Source organism: Cnephaeus nilssonii (genome assembly GCF_951640355.1).
Source record: "Cnephaeus nilssonii genome assembly, chromosome: 2".
Lineage (NCBI taxonomy): Eukaryota > Metazoa > Chordata > Mammalia > Chiroptera > Vespertilionidae > Cnephaeus > Cnephaeus nilssonii.
Genome location: NC_137073.1, coordinates 17,152,840 through 17,178,859, shown reverse-complemented (window position 1 = coordinate 17,178,859; position 26,020 = coordinate 17,152,840). Strand labels below are relative to the sequence as shown.

The 26,020-nt window shown below is 41.3% G+C and overlaps 2 protein-coding genes across 8 annotated transcripts in view; one reads left to right on the top strand and one right to left on the bottom strand.

The window, feature by feature from the left end:
- UBN1 (ubinuclein 1) overlaps positions 1 to 17,772 on the bottom strand; it is a 40,444-nt gene extending 22,672 nt beyond the window's left edge. Inside the window, exons 1-8 of one of the 2 annotated variants that reach the window (XM_079798816.1) lie at positions 17,107 to 17,772; positions 15,885 to 15,987; positions 12,010 to 12,297; positions 8,593 to 8,679; positions 7,961 to 8,056; positions 7,488 to 7,622; positions 6,695 to 6,798; positions 5,571 to 6,009 (exon numbers count right to left, since the gene is read on the bottom strand). In XM_079798816.1, coding sequence (XP_079654942.1) covers positions 5,571 to 6,009; positions 6,695 to 6,798; positions 7,488 to 7,622; positions 7,961 to 8,056; positions 8,593 to 8,679; positions 12,010 to 12,258 — 1,110 coding nt within the window. In that variant the 5' untranslated portion in view covers positions 12,259 to 12,297; positions 15,885 to 15,987; positions 17,107 to 17,772. The remainder of the gene's footprint in view (positions 1 to 5,570; positions 6,010 to 6,694; positions 6,799 to 7,487; positions 7,623 to 7,960; positions 8,057 to 8,592; positions 8,680 to 12,009; positions 12,298 to 15,884; positions 15,988 to 17,106) is intronic. The other variant, XM_079798817.1, reaches the window with a different exon arrangement.
- An 87-nt stretch (positions 17,773 to 17,859) lies between these two features.
- The window catches only part of GLYR1 (glyoxylate reductase 1 homolog), a 46,483-nt gene continuing 38,322 nt past the window's right edge, over positions 17,860 to 26,020 (top strand). For 3 of the 6 annotated variants that reach the window (XM_079798841.1, XM_079798839.1, XM_079798840.1), the window contains exons 1-3: positions 17,870 to 18,045; positions 19,043 to 19,079; positions 19,993 to 20,072. In XM_079798841.1, the coding sequence (XP_079654967.1) occupies positions 18,008 to 18,045; positions 19,043 to 19,079; positions 19,993 to 20,072 (155 nt within the window). In that variant the 5' untranslated portion in view covers positions 17,870 to 18,007. Of the gene's footprint in view, positions 18,046 to 19,042; positions 19,080 to 19,992; positions 20,073 to 26,020 lie in introns of all 6 variants that reach the window. The other 3 variants (XM_079798844.1, XM_079798843.1, XM_079798842.1) reach the window with 2 other exon arrangements.

Here is a 26,020-nt window from a genome sequence, read left to right as displayed (position 1 = left end):
CCTAACCAATGGACACAGACAAGGGGGTGAGGGCATGAGTGGAGGGGTATGGGGGGGGATAATGGGGGGATAAGGACACATATGTAATACCTTAATCAATAAAGAAAAAAAAAGTAACTCTGGTGACTCTAAGGTACAGAGAGGATTGAGAGTCACTGATCTAAATCCAAGAGTGGTCCAAAGGCTTTTGGCAAAGTAAAACTTCAGGCATGGTATACAATATAATAATGATGGCAAACAAAGGCAATAAAGTGACTACCTAAAATGAAATGATCAATCCTGATCAAGCCCTCTGAAACAGCAGGCACCAATAACTATCCTCTACTTTCATCTCATCCCACTTGTCTTCCTCACTAGGTCCTTGTCCTACCTCTGACTACTCCATCTGTCTCTTCCACTAATTCGTTCATTACAGATGGACCCCCAAAGTTCTACTTAGAACTCACTTCTCCCAATAACACCTTCCCCTTCACAGCTTCAAAACAACACAAATGCACAAATTAGGTCTCTCTAATCTAAACCTCTAGCATAAACCTTTTTTTCTAAGCCCTAATCAGAATTTCCAATTACTTCTAAGTAATTCCAATTATATCTATAAATGGATGACCTTCTGGTATGCAAACCCAACTTGCAAAAACCAAACCCACTAGTTTCTGCTCTCCCTCTTATGTTTCCCAATTCTAATAACAGCAGTCTATTTTTCTTAAATCCTTCCACTCTTTTTTTTCTTTTAATCTTTATTGTTGAATCACCTAACCATCTACTTGGCCATCAACACATCACAGGGCTAACAAACAAAAAAAGACCAGGAAAAAAAAATCACATGGCTTATTTCATTGTTTTGTCCAACCGTTATTTTTACATGTCTCCTGGTCCATTTATATAAGCTCATGGAGAACAAGAACTGAATCTTATTCATCAATATATTTCCCACAACTACCTATCATATAATCATATAATAAATGCATAGTAAATGCCAACTGAGTGGATAGATGAACAAATGGATAGCATTGATTTAAAGAATGCAAATTAGAGGAAGAAAAACTCAGTATCAAACAACCAAATATAACTTGTAACTTCTGCAAGATATCTTGGCTAGAGGATAGCACAGAAGCCTGAGATGAAAGGAATCACATGGATGGATGGAATGGAAGAAAGAAACAGTGTGACTTTTAACCCATTCATCTGCCAATTTCTTATACTTTCAGAAGGATTTGCAATTCTAACTTGGCACTTTTAATGTACTGCAATTATGATTTTAGTTTGAGAGAAAATAAAACCAAGCCATTCTTTTGCTTAAGCTTATACACTACTAGTTGTAAGATCCAGAAGCATCTTCATAGTATTCAACCTAATTACTTCAATATGTATTTCAAATGCCCCACTGTTTATCAGACCCATCATTAAAGATTTTTTTTCCTGATGCCTTTTGGATTGTGTAGACAGTATCTCTGAGGGTCTGTTTTTATATTGGAGATAATTAGTCAAGTGCTACATTTTTATTTTTTTAATTTTTTTTTATTTTATTTTACTGATTTTTAGAGAGAGTGGAAGGGAAAGAGAGAGATAAATATCAATGTGAGAGCAAAACATCGATCAGCTGCCTCCTGCACACCCCCTATGGGGGATCGAGCCTGCAACTCCGGCATGTGCCCTGACCTGGAATCGAACCAAATGGCAACCTTTTGGTACATGGGACAATGCCCAACCGAGTCAGCCACGCTGGCCAGGCCAGGTGCTGCATTTTAAAATAAATCTAATTAAAGTAGCAATTGGATATCCATCAGATAGTCTTCCAGAAATAAGTTAGGTCCTTCAACCTTAAGAGACATCCTTGCCCAAGGAGTTGAATGAATGAATCAATCCAAGATTAAATAGAAAGTAAGCCTGCCCAGCATGGCTCAGTGGTTGAGCGTTGACCTATGAACCAGGAGGTCACAGTTCGATTCCCCGTCAGAGGTTGTGGGCTTGATCCCCTGAGTGGGGCATGCAGGAGGCAGCCGATCAATGATTCTCTCTCATACTGATGTTTCTATCTTTTTCTCCCTCTCCCTTCCTCTCTGAAATCAATTAAAAAAAAATACATTTTTTAAAAATAGGAAGTAAAGTTAAGCCAGCCAGATTATGCTGATCTACAATAGTTCCAATAGCCTTTTAATAAGCTGTTTTATTTATTGTAAGAAAAGCTACTTATAACCGTTCGGCACCTAGTTCAGAACCTCATATACCGTACCTGTTTTTGCTGAACAGAATGAAATTTGTCATCATTTTTTTTAAAGAAGATCAAACAGGTTGGTTAGTTTTTTCCAACCTTATCCTCCTTGAATCCATGTCTCCCTGGATTTGCAATGCAGGGGTTCTAAATCAGTAGGACAGTAAGCAGGTAAGAGCAGCAGGGTGGGTGACATGGGGTCTCTGCTTCTTTTCTAGTCTTAGTATTGTTCCCATTTTATGCTTGACTAAAGAGGACCAAAACAGACCTGGGTCATCTGTATGAACCAGGCTGAGAGGCTGCCAAACTAAAGATAATAACCTAAGAGGGCAACACACCTGAGCTTTCCAACAACCAAAATAAAAGACACATTGAATGAAATCACTGGATTCTCTGGGGCCATAAAAATGTACAGTTCAAGGGAGTAAGAAATTAAAAATGGGTATGAGAAGAAAACAGTAAATAATGTATGGGCAGCATTCTCCAAGGTCACCCTCTTAGAGGGCCTCTTTAGCATACTTAAACTTCCAAATATATTTTTCAAAGTTTTAAGTATCACTTCTCGCTAGAAGTTAAATCTAATTTTTGTTTCTCACAGAAAAAAATTTTCCATAAGGGATGACATCAGATTAGAATCTGCTTATGTTCCGTGGTAGGCCTCAAACAGGACCCCTCCCAGAACATGCATTCCTGCCGCAGGGAGAGGTGGTCTCTAATTCCCCAACCCTCCAATTTGGTGTGCACTTGTGACTCACTTTACCAATACAGTGTGGCAAAAGTGATGTGGTACATACAACTTCTAAGGCTAGATCTTAAGGGCCTTATGACTTCTACAGTCACCCTCTTAAAATATTGCCCTGAATCTGCCATGCACTGAAAAAAGACTAGGAAGACCAGAGGAGAGAGGCCTCACCGTCCCAGCACCCAGCCATCTTGCCAGCTGAGTGCAGGTACAAGAGAGCACCCAGGTAGGACAAAGAAGAACCACCCAGGCATCCATAGAGTCAGGAGAAATTAATTGCTGTTTGAAGTCACTGTTTGAGATAGTTTTTTAGTTAACAGTAGAAACTGATACATGTATCATCTAAGGCCAAGATTTAAAATCTAAACAAATTATTATTAAAATAAAAGCAAGAAGAAAAAAAGAAAAATGAAGGGAGTAAAAAGTGAGAAATACATAACATCGCTAATGTTATAGTTATATACATCAAGTTTAATTTAAGCTTTTAAAATGCAATATCCAGTTCAAGATCTAGGATAGGGCTCCTTATTAAGGATCCAAATACCCATGTATGGCTTTTGCAATTATATGCAATTCCTGTGTACATAGGCCTTTTTCCCTAGAAAGACTATCTTTCCCAGAAGATTCTCAGGAGGGTCTGGGTCTAGAGCACTCATGCACATGGTCTGGAGACTCCAAGTGTCCCAAGTGCAGGACCCTGTAGGAACAAAGTACCTGGGAATCCTTAGAAGTGGCATTAAGTAACTTTCTAAAATAAGCCTTCTTTTTCATGCAACCATTAAAAGTGATGAGGGCTTTATCATATTTATTAAGTGAAGAAAGCAGGAAACAATTATTCACAACTATAATTACAACTACATAAAAACATATACACAAAGAGGCTAGAAAAGAATATGTAAATTAAAAAGTTTTCAGATTGTCAGGATGATGGGTAATTCCCACTTTCCACCTCATTTCCCAAAGTTTCTTTAATGCTGTTATAGAAGCGTCAGAAAATGACTAACGTATCAATTTCACATTTGAACATTATATTTTCAAGCCAGTACATCAAATTCTCCTGGTCACCACTGCCCCACCAGAACCCAAGCCTACCTTACCTATGGAATCCTGAACTCTCTCTCCATTGTGCCCAAGAGAAAACCGAGACTTGGCAGTCACTGAGGAAGGACAGCTTGCTCAGTGTCCATCCAGGGCACTCCAGAAAGTGAGGCTTTCTTGAATCACAGCCCAATGCTGTTTCATGTTATGTCACTTTGTTTCCACTAAATTTGTCCATCTTTCCCAAGAAAGGGAAATAATGAGTATAAGTCATTAGACTAGAATACAACCTGTGGTGGAAGTCAGGACACATCCAAGAATTGCTTTGACTTTTCTCTAAAAAACGACTAGCTACTGCCACACATACCTTATTCAACTTACTTAACATGACTTTCAGATGCTACAAAACAATTTGATTACAAACCGGAGGATTGAAAAGAACAAGGAGTAATAGTTCTTTGACATAAATTCTGAGAGTAAATATAGGACAGTATGCTCAAACATGCCAAGTTCAGATTCAACTACTTCCAACTTAATGTCCTATTAAGATATACTCTGAATTTCTGGTGTGGTACAATTCATTTAAATCATTACATTCAAATAGAACACCTCACACAAACTAATAAAAATAAATAGTTTAATTTACTTCGTATATTGTATTCAAATATTTTTTGGAAGTGAGAAAATCATTGGTAGCACTAGTTAACATTTACCCTGCCCTAAAACACAAAGGATATTATACCTATAGTGATTCTGGAACATTATGAGAATCACTGGTTTAAAACTTATAGCTATATAAAATAAAAACCTTACAGCTATGGAGTATAAATGCCACAGGAGCTACATGACAAGCCATGATGCCCAAGATGAAAGGTTATTTTAACTGAAGGGTCAATGTCATCATGACTAACAACCCATGCTTGGTTTATAGGTTACTGAATTGACAGTTCTTAGCACTCTAGGGACCAATTCCCAATCACCAGGGGAAAACAGCAATGGCTACTCGTTCTGACAGTTGTCGCTGTTTTTAAAAGAGCATGAACAGTATTTTGGGTTCTGCTCTTTTTTATTTATCACCATTTAGACATTCTGTAATCAGTACCTAACATTGATGACATGCAAGTCTAGGGAGCAACTGAAACTCAGTGACAATTAAGTATATACTCTATGTGTAACACGTCTGCAAACTTTTGTGAATTTCCAAAATCTTCAACCAATTACTAATAAAAAGGTGGATCTCTGACTTAGCTGCTTGCTGCCAACATTAGTGTCAGTCTATCACACAAAAGGAAGATACTCTGTGGGAAAGGAACCTACAGGCAGAAAATAGAAAAATCTCCCCAGAAGAAAGTAAATTTTCTAAGAGTTAAAGAACCAAAAAGGTCTAAAAATGACATCTGACAAGCAAAGCTTACACTGTTTCCTCACTTGGGATGAGAAGAGAGCCTGGAAAAGATTACAGTAAAATTGCCAATTCACTAAGAGTTGCTCTGGGCAGCAAGCTTCAAGCGGTGCAGAACCAGTGTCAATCTGCCCATACTGCTTCCAGGAAAGCCTGGCCACTCTGTGTCACCATACCTGAGCCAGCTCCTTAACGCGCTTCTCCAGGGGTGCAGGCAGGCCTTCAGGGAGGGAAGAGGGCTGCCTGAATTCCTGGTCCAGTCCCACCCCAAGGGAATCGCTTTCATCATCCATATCGCGGAAGGGGCTTCCTTCTGGAGACTCACTGAGCAGATGCTCCAAGTCCAAATCAGTCAGTGAGTCCATGGCAGTGGCTGCCTGAAGCAAGTCATTGTCAGAAGTGGAGCCGAAGAGTGACAGCAAGGGGTCAGAGGTGCCCTCCAATTCCCGTAGGCCCTGAGCTTCTGCTGACGAGACCGCTACAGACTTATGCTCTTCGTCCCTCTTTCTCTGAGCCTCTTTCTCCTTCTGAAATTTCTTTAGCATCTCTTTAACACTCAAAGCCCCAGAATATTTCTTTTTTTTCTTCTCTTTACTGGCATTGAGGGCTGTGAAGCTGCAAATAAGGAGGAAACTGGTTACTAAGGCTGCAGTACACCTCAAAAGGGAAATTCACAGAGGAACTTCACCCCTGTTCCCAGCACAATGGTCCCTAGGAACCTAAGTCACAAGTCCACCCTGTTATACCTCCTCCCTCCTCTTGGCACATGAACCTCCTTCTTACTGGGACCAAAGCTTGCGATTTAATACAGGTTAGCAAAACCGTGTCACAAAGTGCTACACACCCAGTGGCTTTTAAAAATCACTGCCAGGCTGAAATAAAAGGATGCAAAAAGGGGATGAGCAAGGAATGTATTTAAAGGGAGAAAACAGGAGCAGCAGCAACTTGAAGGGCAGCTGGGGTGAGACTGAGTGAGGCAAAGAAAGCAGAACCAGAGAAGACAAAGGGAAACAGCAGAGATAGAAGGAAAACTGGGGCAGAGGAGATGTGCCCAAGAGAACAAGAGACAGCATCAATCATACAGTGACCGAAACCGCTGCCAATACTGACAGTGAGACAGAGAGAACTCTGGATGTCTGACACAAAGAGATCTGAGAGCACTGTGCGAGGTGTGAGGGGGAATGGAAGGCCAGGCCCAGCTGCCTCATCTGAAGCTGAGAGGAGGAGCACAAGTCAGCTCCCAGGTGTCCTGCCCTAATAGTTCATATTTTATCCTATCAAAGAAGCTGCTGCCTCTCACCCGGCTTTGGAAAACTTGGACTTTTTCGATTTCTTCTCCTTGTCATAAGTGTCATCTTTTTTCTTCTTCTTTATCTTTTCACCACCTTCCTTCAACTTCCGCTTCTGGGAATTAAAGACAAGGCACAGTTACATGGCTCCCTCACTCAGGAAGCAAGTACACGACAGAATACTGGCCTTGCTCTGTCCAGGGCATATCCTGAGAACTATCCTACTTTGTTCTTTCATGAACAAAAGCTTTCAGATCAGTTCCTGGACCACAGACCAGTGGCTGGTCAACACAGCATTTCCACCAACAGTGTCTCCTAGAAGTACCTGGGGCTGAGACAACAGTGGCCTTTGTAGAGCCAGAAACCTTTCTAGTTTGAAATGGGCTCTATGTGGGCCCTGCCTCTCATTTTAAACTTACAGGCAGTGATAGATTTCAAAATAAACTTATCTTAAGGCTAACTTGTTTCTACTGGATGACACCCCTAGGAACTGAAGACCTCTACGTGTTCACAGAAGAGACACAGCAATACTGATACAAACTCCCCCCACCCTTCACTGCCCTCATCCTCACCCTGAGACAACCTTAAGAAATCCTTGCCAAGCCAAGCCTGCTGGGACTCACAGCATCTCACCACAGCACAGGTGTGAGAAATGAACTGTCAACCTTGGCACAGCTCATGCCTTTCTGCCAATCTCCTAAGCTTTCCTAAAACGGCACATATTCTAGCAAGTCACCCACTGACCTCACAACATTTGTTTTAAAAAAAGCACTTCTGAAATTCAAAAGCAAGCAATGTTCTAACCTTTGGAGATTTTTTCTTCTTTTCTTTAATGAAGTCATCCTCAGATTCTGATGCTTGTCGAAACTGCAGGGTTCCTGAGTTAATGTAAAATCCTCCATACTTTGTAGTCAAAGAAGCAGGAACAAGCTCATCATACTGAAAGGGGAAAAACAAATAAGTCAGCTGCAATTGCTGCTACTACAGTCCAAAGATGCAGAGCATATGTTTCCCTATCACAATTTAGACCAAATGCCTACTCATGCTTCTGGTCAGTCATCAATGTCTGAGCTAGAAGGTGTTTTGGGCAGATCTTGTATCCTTTCCAGTGAAGAAACCAAGGCCCAGATCAAGGGTGTCTCTTCCTCCCTCATCAGTGCAGCTCCTTCCTCATGCTAAAGGCAGGCCCACTCTGACCCATCCCCTAGCTTCTGGGCCATTACCAGTAGGAGCAATGATGTGGTCATTCCTATGTGGCATTTTCATTAAGTACTTACCGCCTCAGAGTTATCGATGAAGGAATCGGATTCATCATAACCATACCCCATATCAATCAAGTCCTGTATTCGGTCCTTTCTACGTTTTTTTCCACCCTAAAATTTAAAATAGGTTATATGCTTTTTTTTTTTTTGGCTTGTAATTGTGGTAAGAACACATAACAAGACCTACCCTCTTAACAAATTTTTAAGTCTAAAGTCACAGAATTAATTGTTGCCTTGAATTCCATCAGCTAGTGACAAAAGGGTATAAAGCACTCAACAGTCACACTCCCTCTTCCCAAATCTCCTTCCATAAAGACCTTTTAAAATAGGATAGATTTGTATCTGCATAAAATGGCCTAACACAGAAGAGACTAAATGGCTTCATATGCCTTTTACCAAAATATTTATTCTAAGTATCAATTCTAGGGGTAACATTTATTCTAAGGATAAATTCTAGGGGTTCATTCGTCCATTTAGCTGCATATACTAGTCCTGCCGCATGCATTTTCTGTATCTTCATGCATTTGTTTATAACTGCATTCTGTTCCCTCCAAGCTCTACACTTGTTTCTACATCAGTGTTGATTAGATGATACTCCACTAAAAGAATGTGGAAATGTCTAGAAACCTCACAAAGAGAAATCTTACATATTTTTCTTCAAATTTCCGGGCAAGGGCCTCCACTTTATGCCTTTCCTTTTCTTCATCGTTAAAAGGATCCGAGAGATCTTTCTTCTGTAAAGAGACAATTTCACAAAATAAAAATTCCCACCACATATTCGTAATACATTCACTGACTACTCAACACCTATGAACTGCATACCAGTAACAACTGTTTTTCAGAAAAGACAAGGTAGAATACATGCTACTTCCCATCAGTGTTTACCTTAGTTGTTTAAGAAAGAAAAACTTCCATTCATGTAATTCATCAAAACGAAATGCCTATAATTACCCACCACATCACTAGGTCCTGCAGAGCTCCAAATATGGCAAAGGGCCTTCAGTCAGGGATGCTCAACCTATACAGACATGTGTTTTAATATAGTTGGTTTCTTTTGTCAACCTAAAAATTACTTTATATACTTAAAAACATTACTGTAAGGACAGATTCACTTCCAAAGCAGTCAGTGGCTCATAAAGGTTAAAATTCACTGAATGTAGCACAAGTTCTTGAGAGTTATTGTGCTTTTTGGTCAGAAGAAGGGTATAAATTTGCTCTTCTCTCAGTTCTACTGAAAATCAAACCTAAGTTCATGGCAGTCCCTTTCTTTGGACACCTACCTTGAAGGATCAGTAATCTCTTTCCTCCCAACCTCAATACTCACTCCAAATATTCTAAGGATAAATTTTAGGGGTCCATTCGTCCATTTAGCACATATACTAGTCCTGCTGCATGCATTTTCTGTATCTTCATGCATTTGTTTATAACTGCATTCTGTTCTCTCCAAGCTCTACATTTGCTTCCACATCAGTGATTAGATGATACTACACTAAAAGAATGTGGAAATGTCTAGAAACCTCTCCTCCTATACTGCCTTCCCAAAATACTACCCCATCTTCAAGGGTAATGACTACCCTGATTTCCAACAGCTTTGATTAGCTTTGCCTGTTTTTGTATTTTATAAAGATGGAATTATACAGTATGAGCAGGAGCTAGGTAAAGAGCATTTGTAAGCATCTACTATATACCTGTGCACTATGTGAGGCACTGCGGGTAGGTTGGTTGGGTCTCACACTGTAGCATTTCTCTAGAGTAGCTCTTAGTCAGATGGGAATTAGGCTAGTACCTGGCTCACAGAGTGTCTGAGATCATGTTGGGTTTCTGGTGTCCTAGAAAATGTTTTGTTTTGTGATCTAGGCACAGGTTACATTTGTTAAGTTTGTGGAAATCCATTAAGCTGTGCATTTATCAGGTGCACTTTTCTTTTTAAAAACAATATGTTATTGGTTTTGAGAGAGAAAGGGAGAGGAAGGAGAGGGAAAGAGATAAAAACATCAATTGACTGACTCCTGCATGCCCCCCTCTTGGTGCTACCACACTGGCCTGGCATATGTGCATTTTTCTTAAGTGCATAATCTACATATATCAAAGCCTAACATGCAAATTGTCCCTGCGGGAGTTTGACCTGGAGACCAATTGCTCACTATGACGTGCGCTGACCATCAGGGGGTGGCACAGAACGAAGGAAGGCCTTGGTTGGCAGCCAGCAGCCGGAGAAGGGAAGCCCCAGCCGGCAGCTGGCAGCCTGGAAGGGAGACCTCGGCCAGCAGCTGGAAGGCCCCGATCGGACCTGATTGCCGGCCAGGCCTAAGGACCCTACCCGTGCATGGATTTTGTGCACTGGGCCTCTAGTTCAATTAATAAGTTTATAAAAATTTTTTACAATGTTAATGAGTTACCAAAACATCAGTAATAGTTGAAACTGGGTGATGGGTACAGGGGGCTTATTATATAATTCTCTCTAGTTTATGCATGTTTGAGAAGTTCCATACTAAAAAGTAAAACAAATCTGCCAAGAAAACAAATACAGTAAAACCTCGATGTAACAGACTAATTCAGGTGAGGGAGTGTCTGTTAAAGCCGAAAAGTCCATTATATAACAAATTAGGTTTTCTGAATGCATATGTTAAAAAATTGACAAGTTAGTTAGTTTACCTGTTTTACTTATATAGACATGTTTGTGTAATTAAAATTATGTATGAAAAGTTTAATTTCACAGGAAGGTTTTCTATATATATCACAGTAATTTTACATTTGTACTAAATAGGTCTAGTAAATGAGCACATTCACCATTCACCAAGAGAAAACAAATGCACACAGCAGGGGCGTGGCTTATCCCACGTGGGAATATCAGCAGCACGTGTCAAAACTGCTGCAGAAAGTCATGCCATGAGACAACACAACCAATTACCAAGAGAGATGTGGTGTGATCATTTGCTAATCATTCACCCAGCACTGTTTAAAAGCAGTGACTCTTGGATTTAAATATGTAGACTATAGTTGTAGATATGTAATATTTATGTCGGCAAAATTACTACAGTGTTTTTTCCAACAGACAACGTATTCGCTAAAATTTGTTATAAATAACAGTGAATTGCCCGGCCAGCGTGGCTCAGTGATTGAGCATCAACCTATGAACCTGGAGGTCATGGTTCAATTCCCAGTCAGGGCACATGCCCAAGTTGTGGGCTCGATCCCCAGTGTGGGTCGTGCAGGAGGCAGCCAATCAACGATTCTCTCTCATCATTGATGTTTCTATTTCTCTCTCCCTCTCCCTTCCTCTCAAAAGCAATAAAAATGTATTTTTTTTAAGTAAAGTAACAGTGAATTAATAAAAAAAACTAAACTGATAACTTAATTATAAGCAAATCTTGGTTAAAGCATTTTAAAATTAACAGGGTGTTCATTTTCATATATGACATAAAGAACAGAAATTTGGTCCATTAAATCCAGGTTTGCAAAATTGAGGGCTTACTACAGATCTTTTAAAAAACACGTGAAAAAATCAAACTGATTCTCAAAAGCCCCCCCCCCCAGCAAATAAATAAAACAAGGAAGAAAAAAAACACAGAAAAATAAGTTTCTATCCTTCTAAGTAACTATCCAGAATATTACTGTGTTGAGAAGAGATGAGCAGTGCGTGTCTTTTCTTGTCTGCTTTACATGAGGCAGAGTGAGAATCCCTTGGAAAAGAAAAATGTCCAGCATGAAATCCAGCAATGGAACAGCCAGGGACTGGTCACATTTACATATATGTAATATTTAGAGCCATGGCATGAAAATATGTTTGTTCCTTTTATTTATATTATTTAGCCATAATTAAAATTAGCTTTGGACGTGCCTTACATTTCCTCTAGCATAAATCAGGAGAATGGTTCTAGAAAGAATTCTATCCCGTCATGCCCAGGGGCAAAACTGCCCTGGTGCTTGCTTTGGGATGGGTACCATGATCTCGGGGCAGCCAAAGCCTCCCTAGTCTTGCTTTCACCTTCTGGAAGTACTATTTGCACATGCTGCCCTGAGCATTAGATCTGCAGAGTGAGCCTGGGACCACTGGGGTATACCTTGTCTCCAGTTTGAAGGCCTTTCACTTTCCCTCGTATATTCTTCACAAGCTCTGGGTAGAAGAATTCCGGGCAGCGTTTGTGATCTGGCTCAAAGAGGGTGAGTGTAATCCGAACAGCTGCTGCAGCTGGCTCAGAGTCCTGATGCTGCTCTGCTCCCCCAACCTCCTCCTTCCGGGACTTCTTCAAAAACACAGGATTCAGAGAACCTGGGAGAGAGGTGAACTGGACCCTGTGGGGCTCCGACATGGCTATCAACAAGTCTTAGCGGATGTCACTGCATGGCTTCTGTTAACATTGAAAAGAAAGGCCAGGTCAAACCAAGATTTTTCCTGTTCAGTTATACAGATTTAAGTTTAAAAGAATTTCATTGTCAAGAAGAATCCATTGTTCAATTTATCTTAATTACCATTTATTGTTTTTTTTTTCTGTTTAAATACTATCAAATACAAAATTTTTTCATATATATGAAAATTTCATATATAAATGAAATTTTTTAATATACCCTTATTCAGATATTTCTTTAGCATACTTTCTTCCAGTCTTTTTTCTATGTATATTCACTAAATCCTTGACATCAGAGAGAACCTTAAAGAATCCTCATAATTGCACAGAACCCTAGAGATATTTTTATTTACCCAACATTTTTTGTTGTTGTTGTTAATCTTCACCAAGGATATTTTTCCATTGATTTTTTAGAGAGAATGGAAGGGAGGGGGAAAGACAGAGACAAACATTGATGTGAGAGAGATCAATTGGTTGCCTCCCACACATGCCCTGACCAGGGCCCAGGGATTGAGCCTGCAACCAGGGAATGAGCCCTTGACCAGAATCCAACCGATAGCCAAACTGGCCAGGGCTCTCCAACACTTTTTTTCTGGCTAAGAATAACCTCTTTTGTAAGACCTCTTTATTTTCATTACCCGCAGTTTACTTTCATTTAGAGCCATTCTTCACAATGGCAAAGTTTTCATTAGCTCAGAGTAACGCCTATCCTGGAATAAGTAAAAAAAACCACCAATGTCTCAAGAGTGGTGTGACTAGGCTCACTTCCTAAGACACCAGCTTCTGGTGTGGCTCAGTGGCTCAGCATCGACCTATGAACCTGGAGGTCACAGTTCAATTCCTGGTCAGGGTGCATGGCCCAGGTTGCAGGCTCCATCCCCAGTGTGGGGCATGCAGGAGGCAGCCAATCAATGCTTCTCTCTCTCATCAATGTTTCTCTCTCTCTCTCCCTTCCTCTCTGAAATCAATAAAAACATATTTTTTAAAAGCTGGAATTTAAAAATATTAGTAAGACACCAGCTTCTCACCACCCACTCTCAGGTGTTGGCAAAGTGCCAAATTATCACATGCCAAAGACCTTCAAAGTTACTTGGAAATGGTCAGGGTATACATATTGTAAACTTCAGAATTTCAAGGGTTTACAAAATATAAATAAGCAAATATACTAGACACACACACATATATTGTGCTTCATGTATAGTTTGTGTCCTGCTTTTTAAGACTCACATTCAAGTGTGAACTTCTTACCACATCTGTATGGACAGTCATTGAAGCCTTGTGTTTAGGAAAAATAATACAAGCAACCTAAATCTGAATGTCCAGCATTAAGGGAATGGTCTAAAAAATTAAAGCTCTTTTATTGATTTGTAAGGGCTTTTGATGTATCCTTGATATGTAACATGTATTATATATGGATATGTATATTTGGGTGTATATATGTATGTGTGTGTGTGTGTGTATATATATATGTGTGTGTATATATATATACACACATATATATAGTGTCTGTCATATCTCTCATACTTTTCCTTCATTGTTATTTATGTTTAACTTTGCTTAGAGTGAAGTATGATGAAGGAAATTTAAACTTTTTATGCAGTTAAAACGAGGCTCTTTTCCCTATGGCTTCTCCCATTTCTTTTGTCCCTAGAATGTCCTTCTTCAACCAGGAATTCTTATATTAGACTTTACTTATCTTTCACAGATACAATTTTCACAATGAACTCTAACCCAAGTTGAATTTACTATGCTATAAGGTGAAAGGTGAGGCTTAACCTTGGTTTCTTCCCAGCATCAATCACTAAATAATCCTCTTTTCCCTGCTGATCTGGTATATATCTTATACAACAATTTGGATATCTTAAGGTCTATTTCTGTTATATCTTGAATTTTAAATTCATCTTTATTATTATTCTTTTAAAAGTATACTTGGCTGCTCTAGGTGGATAGCTCAGTTGGTTGGAGCATCATCCCGATGCGCCAAGGTTGTGAGTTTGATCCCTGGTCAGGGCACATAAAAGTCAACCAATGGATGCATGAATGGGTGGAACAATTCAATGTCTGTCTGTCTCTCTCTCTCCCCCACCACCTCTTTTCCTCGGTCCTTCCCTTCCTCTCTCTAAAATCAATAATTAAAACTTGTTTTAAAATATATAAAAAATAAAGTAATACTTGGCTATTCCAGCCTGTTCATTATTTCAAATCAATTTTAGAATCATTTTGATACGTTTCCCTCAAAAAAGCTCACTGCATTTTGACTGTGAATGAATTATAAATATGAATTCAGAAAGGTTTATACACAGTATACATGTATGTATGTATGTATATCCATATATGTGTATGGATGTTTATATAGTAAATGCAATATTCATTCTTTCTATTATGACCATACAACTGTGATCTATAAAAACCAGACAAGGAAGTAAAATATCTAAGAGTTAATATAATTCTAACTAGGCAACAAAGTGATTAGCAGCAAAACAGGTTGGTGGTGCAAAAAGACCACTGTGCACTAAGATTCTGAAATTCCTCTAAAAGAAACCAAGGCCCCCAGGACCGTGGTCGGCAAACTGCGGCTCACAAGCCACATGCGGCTCTTTGGCCCCTTGAGTGTGGCTCTTCCACAAAATACCATGGCCTGGGCGAGTCTATTTTGAAGAAGTGGCGTTAGAAGAAGTGTAAGTTTAAAAAATTTGGCTCTCAAAAGAAATTTCAATCGTTGTACTGTTGATATTTGGCTCTGTTGACTAAAGAGTTTGCCGACCACTGCCCCAGGACATTGTGATGCACTGGGTTGTGAAAATAAATTTCAGCTGAAGTCGAAGGCTTAAAAGTCCCCTATTGACAAGAGCAGGCAAGGTCTCATTATAAGAGATCTGCAAGTTAACTGATGGGATGCAGGAAGGTCATCCTAGAAGTGGCAACCAGGTCCTGTCCCTACTGAGGCACTAATTTAAAAATGTAACCTTATCCTGGCCCAAATTTCAGACACTGTAACTTCAGTCCACCTAGATGGTAAAACTGCTTCTCTTAGTTGTTTAAGTGACTTTGCAGGCCTGAGAAGTTATAGATATAATACAAGAGAATAAAGTAAATCAAGCCTATAGAATATTAACAGATTTTTCATTTTTATAATCATCATAACTGATACTGCTTGTTACTAAGTCATGTGAAACATTTAAGAGAATCAGTCATTAATGAATAACGTCAGACTTACAATTTTAATTTGAAATAAGTTTCAAAGTGTACATTTAAAAGAACCTGACTTCATTTACACACTTATTTGACTTACAAGACTTAAGTCCTTGAAGAGATTTTACTCTTAGGTTTATAAGTTCACTGTTTTAGAAATTTGAAGTATTGAAGAGACTAAGCATATAAAACTTTAAATGCAGTTAAAACATTTAAGGGAATTTATCTTTGTAAAAAAAGCTCATTGTTTAGGAGAACTTACTGTTAAACTGGTGCCTTAATTGAGGCTTTGCAGATGAAGAATGTTATATAAACATTCTTATATTTGTAAATAAAACCAGATTTATCAGTAAAAAGTATAGTCTTAAGAAAAGCTAAGTATTTAAATACAGGTATACCTTGGAGATATTCCAGGTTCAGTTCCAGACTACCACAGTAAAGTGAGCTGTAATCTTTTTGCTGGTGGAGGGTCTTGCCTTCAATTTGTAAAAAACGCAACATCTGTGAAGGGCAATAAAGTGAAGTGCAATAAAACAAGGTATGCCTGTACTCACCTTAAATAGCTAAATCTTATTCTAAGTAAAAGCACAGTATTCTACAAAAATAAAAAATCCCTCTTAAAAACCCTCAACTAATGTTATCCAAGAAATGTTAGCCTCCTTTTGTTATTTCAGGTTATTCCCAGGAATGATGTGTTTTTTTGCTATACATTCTCTTAATCACTATGTTTTCAAATTGGTCATTGGTGAAACACAGAAAAACTGAATTTTGTGTGCTGATTTTGTAATTAGTCTCTTTACTAAACTTTTGTTTTAATGGCTTCCCTCTCCATTTATAAAAGGCTATTCTGTCATCCACAGAAATGAGAATGTTGTCTTCTTTCTGAAAAATTACGTTTATTTTTGTTTCATGTCTTATTGCATTGGCTAGAACTTCCAAGATATTATTAGACAATATATTATTTTGCCATGTTCCTGACTCTAACAGAAATGCCTCTAATCCCAAAGTAACGTTACTTTAAACTTCATATTTTTATCAAGTCATTAAAATATCCTTCCATTCAAGAGTTTTAAAATTAGAAACTTGTGTTGCATCTTATGGAATCATTTCCTGGAATCATAAATGATCGGTTTGTCTTTGAAACAAAACAGTAAATGGCAGTTCCTAGAACTGACAAGTACTTTAGGGAAACTGAACTCCAATGAAAAACATGGCTGTGTACAAGCCAGTTCGCTAACCCCAGCACCTCTTCCACCAAAGTCTCCGTCTAAGAACCGCCTATGGGAGCTGTGGATCCTCCACCTTTCCAAGCAGGCGGCAACCCAAGAAGCATCAGGTTCTAGGTTAAGGAAAACCTTGACTTAGAATCTTTGGAGTCTGCAACTGGGAATGGGACCTTACGAAAACTTATTATTTTCTATCTGGACTTTGACGTTTGGGCTGTCGCTGTGCTGAACTGTTTCTAGTTCCCATTCAACAGCTTTAAGTTTTCACGTATTGAAACTACGACCAACTGGCATCTGCCTTCCTGTTGTCAAAACAACCTGCTCCTAACTTCTCCAAAAGTGTCAAACTACAACTCAGCTTAAGTGAGAGCCCGGTCCCGACAAAGACACGCACCTTTGTCCCCGGCGCGACGCAGCCTACGGACCCACGGGCCGCATTCGTCCCCCCGCGACCGTCCTCATGCCGGCCCGGGAGCCCCGACTGCGGCGCTGCTAGCGGCCGGCCCCCGAGCCATGCCTCCCGGCGGGCGACCGGCCTGCGCCGCGGCCCATGGCCGGGTCCCGGAGCGCCCGGGGGAGCCTCGCCGGCCGTGCCGCCTGCCGGCCCAGAAGGAAGTGGAGAGACGCCGACTACAAGTCGAATAACTCGGGACCTCGGGGCGGGCGGCACTGATGCCCTGAGAGAACTTGCGGCGCGGACGAGGTGACGGGATGGGGGCCGCTTCCCGAACGCAGCCGTTAGAAAGCGCGCTCCGAAGAACCGCGTCGCCCTCCAGGCGCGGCCACGTAGAGCTCGTTGGGCGCGGGGCCCCGGGAGCGGGCGGAGGCTGGCTTCCAGGCCGCGCCGAATTCCGTCAGGGAAGCGGCCGGCGCGACGATGCGGCCGGCCCCGGGGCCCGCGGGAGACTAACGGCCGTAACGGAAACGCCCAGGAGAAAGGGGCCAAAGGCCAGGGTCCGGGGGCGGGGCGGGTCGCGGGGCCGACTCTCTCGCGCGCGCTCGGTCAGCAGCTCAGTCCTCGCCGCCGCCTCAGACCGCGGGTGCTTCGTTGTCACGAGCCTGAGGGAGGGGGGAAGGAGCCGGGAGTCTTGGGGCTCCGGCGCGCGGAGACAGCGGCGCCCTGGTCACGTGCCTCTCCCCGGCCAATAAGCCCCGGCGGGTGCGGTGACGTCAGAGAAGCGGCTAGGCCGATGACAGCCGTTCCCAGTCACGTGGCAGGGCGCACTCCAATGGGCGGTGCCAGGGCTACCTAAGGTTCCCGGCGACCCGTGCGTCGGTGGTGGTTGGGTGGTAAGATGGCGGCTGTGAGTCTGCGGCTCGGCGACTTGGTATGGTGAGTCCGGGCAGCCGGGGCCAAGCGAGGTGCGCCGGGGCGCTGCTCCCCTGGGCGCGGAGTTGGCGGCCAGCCCAGGAGCTGCTTTTCTGTGCGCTCCAGGCCACGGAGAGGCCGAGATGAGGTGCCGGCACTGCGAATGACGCCGGGCGGAAGGGGCAGCCTGGCCCCCGGGGACTGAGTCCGAGGGTGGCCGTGGTGGGCTCCTCTCTGAGCCGTGAGGGCGCCCGGGAGAGAGCTACGCTCCAGACCGGACGCCGGCGGTTACTCTGAAGGGCGTCGGCCGCGGACGCCGGTTCCCTCTGGGTCTTGCTGGGGTTCGTGGGGAGCCCGCGGGGCCATATCGTCCGGGCTAACCCGTTAAAACCCGTGATGCGATGGAACCGACCTGTGCGGGCGGCTCAGCCGGGGGTGTCGAAACCGGACTGATGGCGCTGCCCCGTGAAGAAATGGAGGGGACACTTCTCCTTTAGGCTTGGCAGTGACCAGTACCTTCTTGTGTGCCTCTCCTAGTCTGCTTCTGTGTCCCAGACAACCGCCCGAACCAAGACTGACTGTCGCCGCCTCTCTAGCTGCGTAGCTTGTTTCTTGACCCAGAGGAAGGCTTCCATTAGCATTTGGCAAAACTGACTGGTCTCGCGGTGAACTAAACCAGACTGTGAGGGGAAGTCTGTGTTTACAGAGCAAACTGTCCCCCACCCCCATCAAGGGGAGGCTCTAGACAAGTGACTCTTGGTGGTTTTGTTGTATCCCTTGTTGCCAGATGAATGCACACACCTTATGCGCATATGTGTACAATTTTGCATTCCAGTTCTGAGGGGTTTAGACTTGTTGGGCCATCCATGGAAGCCAGATTAAGAACTCCTGTTTGCCAGCTTTTGTTCTGGCGCTTGAGGATGCAAGTGGAGATTTAGGAAAATAAATTGCGTATTGAGTGGGTTGAAGGAAGTGGACAAGCTTTTCCAAGGCAGATGCTGACTCTCTGTGTTTTCTCTAGGGGGAAACTCGGCCGGTATCCTCCATGGCCGGGAAAGGTGAGTGTCTTGCCACTAAACTAAGGAAGACATCTGAAGTTGGGTTTGAAGAGGTGAAGAATGTAAGATGCATTCCCCTCAGTTTCTAACATTGAATTAAACTGTGCCTATTTAAATAACAATCAGAATTTTTTTTTCTCTAATATCAGTTCATTTAGAAAAGTCAATATATAAACCAGGTCATTTAATCTGCAGTAATTGCTTATTTCTTGAATCAGAGATGGTTTTGATGGAGTCTTTTAACTCTGGAAATCAATTCTAGTTTGAATTTAGCTTTATACTTAAATCTAACAAAAGGAGAAGAAAATAAATTCTCCAGGAAGAGAGAAATCTAAATGTAGGTTAATGAAAAGCCAAAGTATTTTTGTCCCAACTCAGTTTAAATCTTCTTTCCATGTTACCATATGTGCTACTCCAGTGCATCTTTGCAGAAGTTGGCATTTCAAATTTTGCAAGAGGCGATCCATCATAGCTTTCCAAATGTTCTGTTTATATATTCTTGCTAGGAGCCCAAGAAATGTCTTTAGACTGTCTCTGCAGCATGGCATTTTCAATGCCTCAGTTGACTTTCATTGTCACTATTACCTGTCTCAACTCTTCCTGTCTTGAAATATTTTCAAAAGTGTCCTTTACATTTCTTCAGTGATTACAGGGTCACTTTGGGTGGGGCGGGGTGAGGGGAGGCTGTTGGTCTTCATTTTAATTGCTTTTAAAACAAGACCATTTCAAAAGAAATTTTATCTACTGAACACTGTGCTGGTTACATGTTTGATACAGGGAACTTCTGTAGAAAAGTGCCACGTCTAAACATATTCTAGGCCCTGGGTTTTTATTTTAAGACATTCCTTTTTTTTTTTCTTACCAGCTTTGAGCTGTGGAAAAAAAAACTTTTTTCTCCCCTTTTATCCCCCAGATTGTTAATCCACCCAAGGATTTGAAGAAACCTCGTGGGAAGAAATGCTTCTTTGTAAAGTTTTTTGGAACAGAGGATCAGTGAGTAGTACTCACCAAGACTTTCCCTTTCCCTTTTTTTAGCTTTTGCCCTGGGTCTGAGCTGCTTTGAGAATATTCTAGGAACCCTAGTTCAGCCTTAGGATGTGTATCATTCTGGCCTCATACCTAAATAAAAGATAGTATTCTTATCCTGTGGAAACTGTCCTGGGCTAATAACAATGTCAGTCAGGTGAGAACTAGGGCTCACCACCTTCTAAATATAATAATCACATTGAGATAGTTTCTCACATCTCTTTACCCATCCCATAGGCAGTTCCTTTTATAAAGGCCACATTTGGTTCTCTGTTAATGGCTGTTTATCATTTGGCTCATGCATGAGATATACAGTGAATATTAAAATATTTAAGTAATTGTTTAATCTGCTTTCTTTTGTAAGACTGAATAGCTCACTCTAACATTGTAAAAGTAATGCTTTTTAACCAGACCTAAGTTGAAATCAGAACCATTAATTTGAGATTCTTTGATAGGAAAGCACAATGAGGGTAAGAAGATGTATTTGCTTGAGTGATTTGTTTAACTTACTTATCACTACATCAAGTTGATTACCTAGGTCTAGCTAGATGGTTTGATTTCTTTAGTTATATTTCTGTCTATGATTCTTACAGGAAAATGTAATTTGGGGTTAGGAAAATGTGACTTTTCTGATAATTTAATACCAATGATTAAAATACACATTCCTAGAAAGCAAGATATAATATTCCATAGGAAAATCTCTTCTGAACAGTGTTCTTCATTTGCTCAGGAGTTTATGTGTCAGAGGGCTTACTCATTTTGATTTAGCGTTTGCCTGGCATCATAAGATATACTGATATACCCAGCCCCAGTTCTCTCTTACAAACCAACTTAGCAGCCTTTTGATGGCAATATTTCAAAGGGGTCACTATCCTGGAGCTGTGAGAGCCAGAGACACTCTGGAAGAGAGAATGTTCTTGTATGCCATGGATTTCACAAGAAAGATTGTCCTGATGCATAAAACAAGTGCTGATTGTACAACCACACTCCGAATTGCTTGACATCGAAGGGAACTTGGAAAGCGAATGTTGTGGTGCCCGTCTTCCAGGAACTCAGGTGACAAAGACATAAACATTTAAGATGGGGTTAAGTGTAGAATGACTGATTCAGATAATTATTAAAGGGCTCTAGAATATATATAGAGATCAGTGGAGAACGGCCAGGTCAAAGGCTGATGTAAGAGATGGAATTTGAATCAAACTCGGGATGGATAGAATTGGTGTAGGCAGGAACAGTAAGGATATTCTAGGCAGTGGATTCTATAAATAACTGGGCTTTTAGTTGGATATGTGGGCAGAGAGAGGCTCCCGTCTAAGGTAAAGAACTTGTGCTTGGGACCTAGCTGGTTTGCTTCAGTGTTTGGAGGGTTGGCCCGTGGATTGAAGGGTCTCGGGTTCAATTCTAGTCAAGAGCATGTGCCTCATTGCAGGCTCAATCCCCGGCCATAGTTGGGGCGCGTGTAGGAGGCAACCAATTGATTTGTCTCTATATCTCCTCCTCCCTTCCACTCTCTCTAAAAATCAATGGGAAAAAAATATCCTTAACAAAGAAAAGAACTTGTGCTTGGGAATGACAGAGGCAATATGGTTGGCCTAACTTGTGTACTTCTTTGTTTAGCTAACCAAGTATGAAAGAAAAATGAAAACTATAGAAAGTGGGGACCTAATCAGATTATGGCAAGCCTGAAAGTCATTTGTGTTTTTATGATAATGTTTTTTAAAGTTCTGGAAGTTTAGAAAAATAAACTAGTCCTTATGTATAAGAAATACTACAGATAAAACACAGAAAATTGGAGTTGAGTGAATTGCCATACTCAACAGGCAGCCAAGTGAAGCCAATGAAAAGGATGCACTTACTGAACACAAAAATAACCTCATGGTGTCAGTAGTGTTGATGATGTGATTTCTAATGAGCTGAAGTTTTTTGAGGAGATTCATAAGCAAGTGGATACAGGGAAACTGCTTGATTTAATATCTTTAAGCTTTTTAAACTTCCTTGATAGAGTTCCATATAAAAAGCTATTTAAAAATTAAGTTACCGTAGGACTAACATGTTACCTTTTTGTGGCTAGGCAGTTGACTCCGTGAGAGGAAACAAGGGTAAGGATCGACAGCACTTCTCTGAAGGGAGGAGGGTTCTTAGTGATCAGTGTTAAGGCATATTTTATTTAGTGTCTTTATATTATCTGAGGGTGAACTACCCAGATTGTTGGGTAGCAGTGAATTACTTTGGGGAAAGCTCTAGATTTGTTACCAGCCTAACGTGCATTCATATACCAGTTTTACCTACTCTGATTTGGGCAAGTTCATCTTTCTAGGACTCTGCGTCCTTATCTACATGTAAGAATAATACTCCTGACCTTGTACAAAGAAGTAGTGTCATTTATTCATAGTGTGGTTTTGATATATACAGCAGGTTTTCAGCAAACAGGTTAGTGCAGTGGTCGGCAAACCGCGGCTCGCGAGCCATGGTTTGCTGTTCTGTTGACTAATGAGTTTGCCGACCCCTGGACTAGACTAAATATTACCGTGTAGTTGGAAGCTGTGAGGATTAGGCAATTGTGGCATATTGTGTGCAAAGAGGTAAAGGGTAGTATATGACAGTGGTCAGCAAACTCATTAGTCAACAATGCCGACCACTGGGTTAGGGTATAGATCTCTTGTTACAAGAGAAAAGCTGGTAAGAAGCAGGTGGCTTTCAGTAGGGAAAATGTGCGAGAGACAGAACAGACTGCCCATAAGAGAGAAAAGAAAGTCACCTGAAAGTTGGAAATTCCTAAGGACATCAGCAGGTCTGCTCTTCTGACCAAAAAGGCTTTGAACACAATACATTGTTCCACTTTTTTTCTTATTTTTACATCCTCCCATCTTTATGTAAAAACTATACTGTGCACCTCCAAGAGTACTTGTACAGTCCAGTCCATGCTCCTGAAGGGATCTGGAGGAGGAACTTGTCAAGACCAGGAAAGGGGACCAAATCAGACAAAAGAGTAGGACTCTTTAATGTGAAAAGGCAAAGACTGAAAAAAGCACAATCCAAATGGATGAAATAATAAGTGACCGTAAGGAGGTAAACACTGACTTGTTCATAAACCTCTCAAATGTTTCAACAAGTGGCCCCATGAGTATAATAAACATATGACTGTTTAGGACATGTATAAGGAGTACAATATGAAACGTTTAAGAGGTGGTTTAGAAAAGAAATGCAAGTGAATTTTTTAGGGATAAGAACTACTTTGTGAAGGGCAAAGCCATAAGAGCTACAGAAGAAGCTGGTCTCTATTTCACCTTTAATACTTGATGTCAGGCACATTCTAAATTTGAGGCTCCTCTGGTGATTGGGCCCTGACCACGGTCGACAGGGCCTGACCCAGTGGGGCTATTCCTGTACTCCTGAGGAATATAGGATTCAGTTACAGGTATTCAGTTTCAAAACTGTTATACTACTTATGGAGAAAACATATAGAGATGGGATTTTTTATATTAGCAAGGACCTTTATTAAAGAGTAAAAAGAGCCCAGCCGGGGTGGCTCAGTGTTTGAGCGTCATCCCATGAACCAAGAGGTCACCGGTTTGATTCCTGGTCAGGGCAGATGCCCAGTTTTCAGACTTGATCCCCAGTAGGGGGTGTGCAAGAGACAAACAGTTAATGTTTCTATCTCTCTGTCCCTCTCCCTCTCTCTCTAAAGTCAATAAAAACACTTTTTTAAAAAAGTAACTCCTTAAGATAAACAAGGATTTCAATCTTTTAGAAACTTGATTTTTCTTTCTCCCTTCCTCTGCCAAAATATCTAAACTATTTTGTTGACATCCCACTGTCAGGAAGAGAGGGCCATATTTTCCTAACCAGCCTCCCCTGTGAAGTGAAGGACTTAGTAAGATGGCTGGATTCGACTCTCCAAGGCTGGATGGCCACAATGGGAATTGCCCACAGTTGTTTTCTGTTTCATGGAAATATAGAGGGAAAAATAACTTTAATATAATTGTCAACTCTACCCGGTGGCTACAACCAAAGATTAAATCTCAGGCACATGAGGGCCCACCTTGGACAGGTGGCTGCCCATCAAAGTAGAAACTGAGCTCAGAGTTTACACGTTTGGTCAGTGACTGTGGATGACAGAGTGAAGGGAGTTTATTTAGTCTGTAGGTGCTCAAAACCAACAGAAACAAAAAAAAAATTACATTTTCAAAGACTTCCATCTATAGTGGTAGATGTGGAAACTAAGAGGCAGGAGATTTGTGGATTTTAAGTCATGTCAGCCTGAGGTACTTTTACATCAAGCCAGATAGAACGTGGGACAGGCTGGATGTGAGCTGTCTGAGTGAGTACTCAAATAATTCTTCTAGAAAAATTTGTGGCTCAGAGCATAACAGATTGGAACCATCTAAGCATCCCTTTTTCTTTCACCTGGCAACTGATTGACCCACTTTTACTACATATAACGCCGTGTAATAGTTGAAGAATTGAGCCAAGTAGAGAGTGAGGGCCACTGCTCTGGATATTTGGACTGAGCCAGCAGTGTCCTTCTGCCAGGGCTAGACATAGAATACTGAGTAGATTCTTCTCACCTAGCACCAGCCCAGCTTCCATCCTACAGGTGACCTCACCTAGCACCAGCCCAGCTCCCATCCTACAGGTGACCTCACCTAGCACCAGCCCAGCTCCCATCCTACAGGTGACTTCTTTGGTGGCTGAGGCAGGAACATGTGTCATGCACTCAAATTATAGAAAATGGCACCAAAAAAATGCAGCTGGCAGCACTGGTGTAGACAGGCAGCTTAAAAATCTCACTCAGCTTTTGGGAATGTTTTCAAGTTTTAGGAACAAAATCTTTATCTTATCTGCAAGACTTCATTGATGTCTCTGTGATAATCATTGCTTGAAATTAACAGAATTTTTTTATTATTTTTGTGTGTGTGTGTGGCTCTTGGTTGTTTTGTTTTTTGAGGTTGTTTGTGGTTTGGGGGGGTATCTTGATTTCTGAATGGCTTGGATTTGAAGCTGTAATACCTCAGGATACTTAGCCTTTTTCAATGGTATGGAGTGGGGAGCTTAGAAATTATTTTAAATGTGCTACTCACCAATTCCAGATGGAAAAGTGAACCCACATCTTCTGACCCTCTTCTTATCCTCACCTTTGGACTATGGTTGCATGTGTTCTCTCTCCTTCCCTCACCCCCCACCCAAGTCATTGTGTCTGTGCAAAGTCTGAGACACATATGTGAGGGTGTTTGAGATTGTTCATGGACTGGCATCTTGAATATGATAGCTGCATGGTATGATTTTTAATTTTAAGAGGAGAGCAGGTCAGAATTATGGAAGTTTTTGAAAATGTAATTTGTTGTTGTTTTTAATCCTCACTCAAGGATATTCTTTATTGATTTGAGAGAGAGAAACATCAATCGGTTGCTTCCCATACACTCCCTGACCTGAGATCGAACCCACAACCTGGGTATGTGCCCTGACCAGGAACTGAACCTGCAACCCACACCAGGCAGGGCAAAAATGTGATGTTTTTAAATTCATTTTGAGTGTAGTGTGTAATCTGAAGGTGGCTAAGTGGAAGGTTTATATTCACAAATGAAACAACTTCGTAGGAGGTATATCAGAATACCAGGGTAAGTTAGCTGCTCTTGACCATACTACAGTTCATCTAACAGGCATCTAAGCAGTTACTACCCACCTGAGGAAACCCCATAAACAAGGAAATAATGGGAAAAACTCTCTGGGCAGTCAGAATAGCCCTTGTGCTACAGCAGAGGTCTTTATTGATTTGATGTTTTTTAAAGATAGTATGCCTTTATAGTTACCAAAAAAACTCAAGCTATAAACGGTGAAAGGGTTCCATTCATCTCTGTCCCTCAGCCACCCAGTTCCCTGCCTGTAAGTCATCAGTGTTTTTTATGGCATAGCCC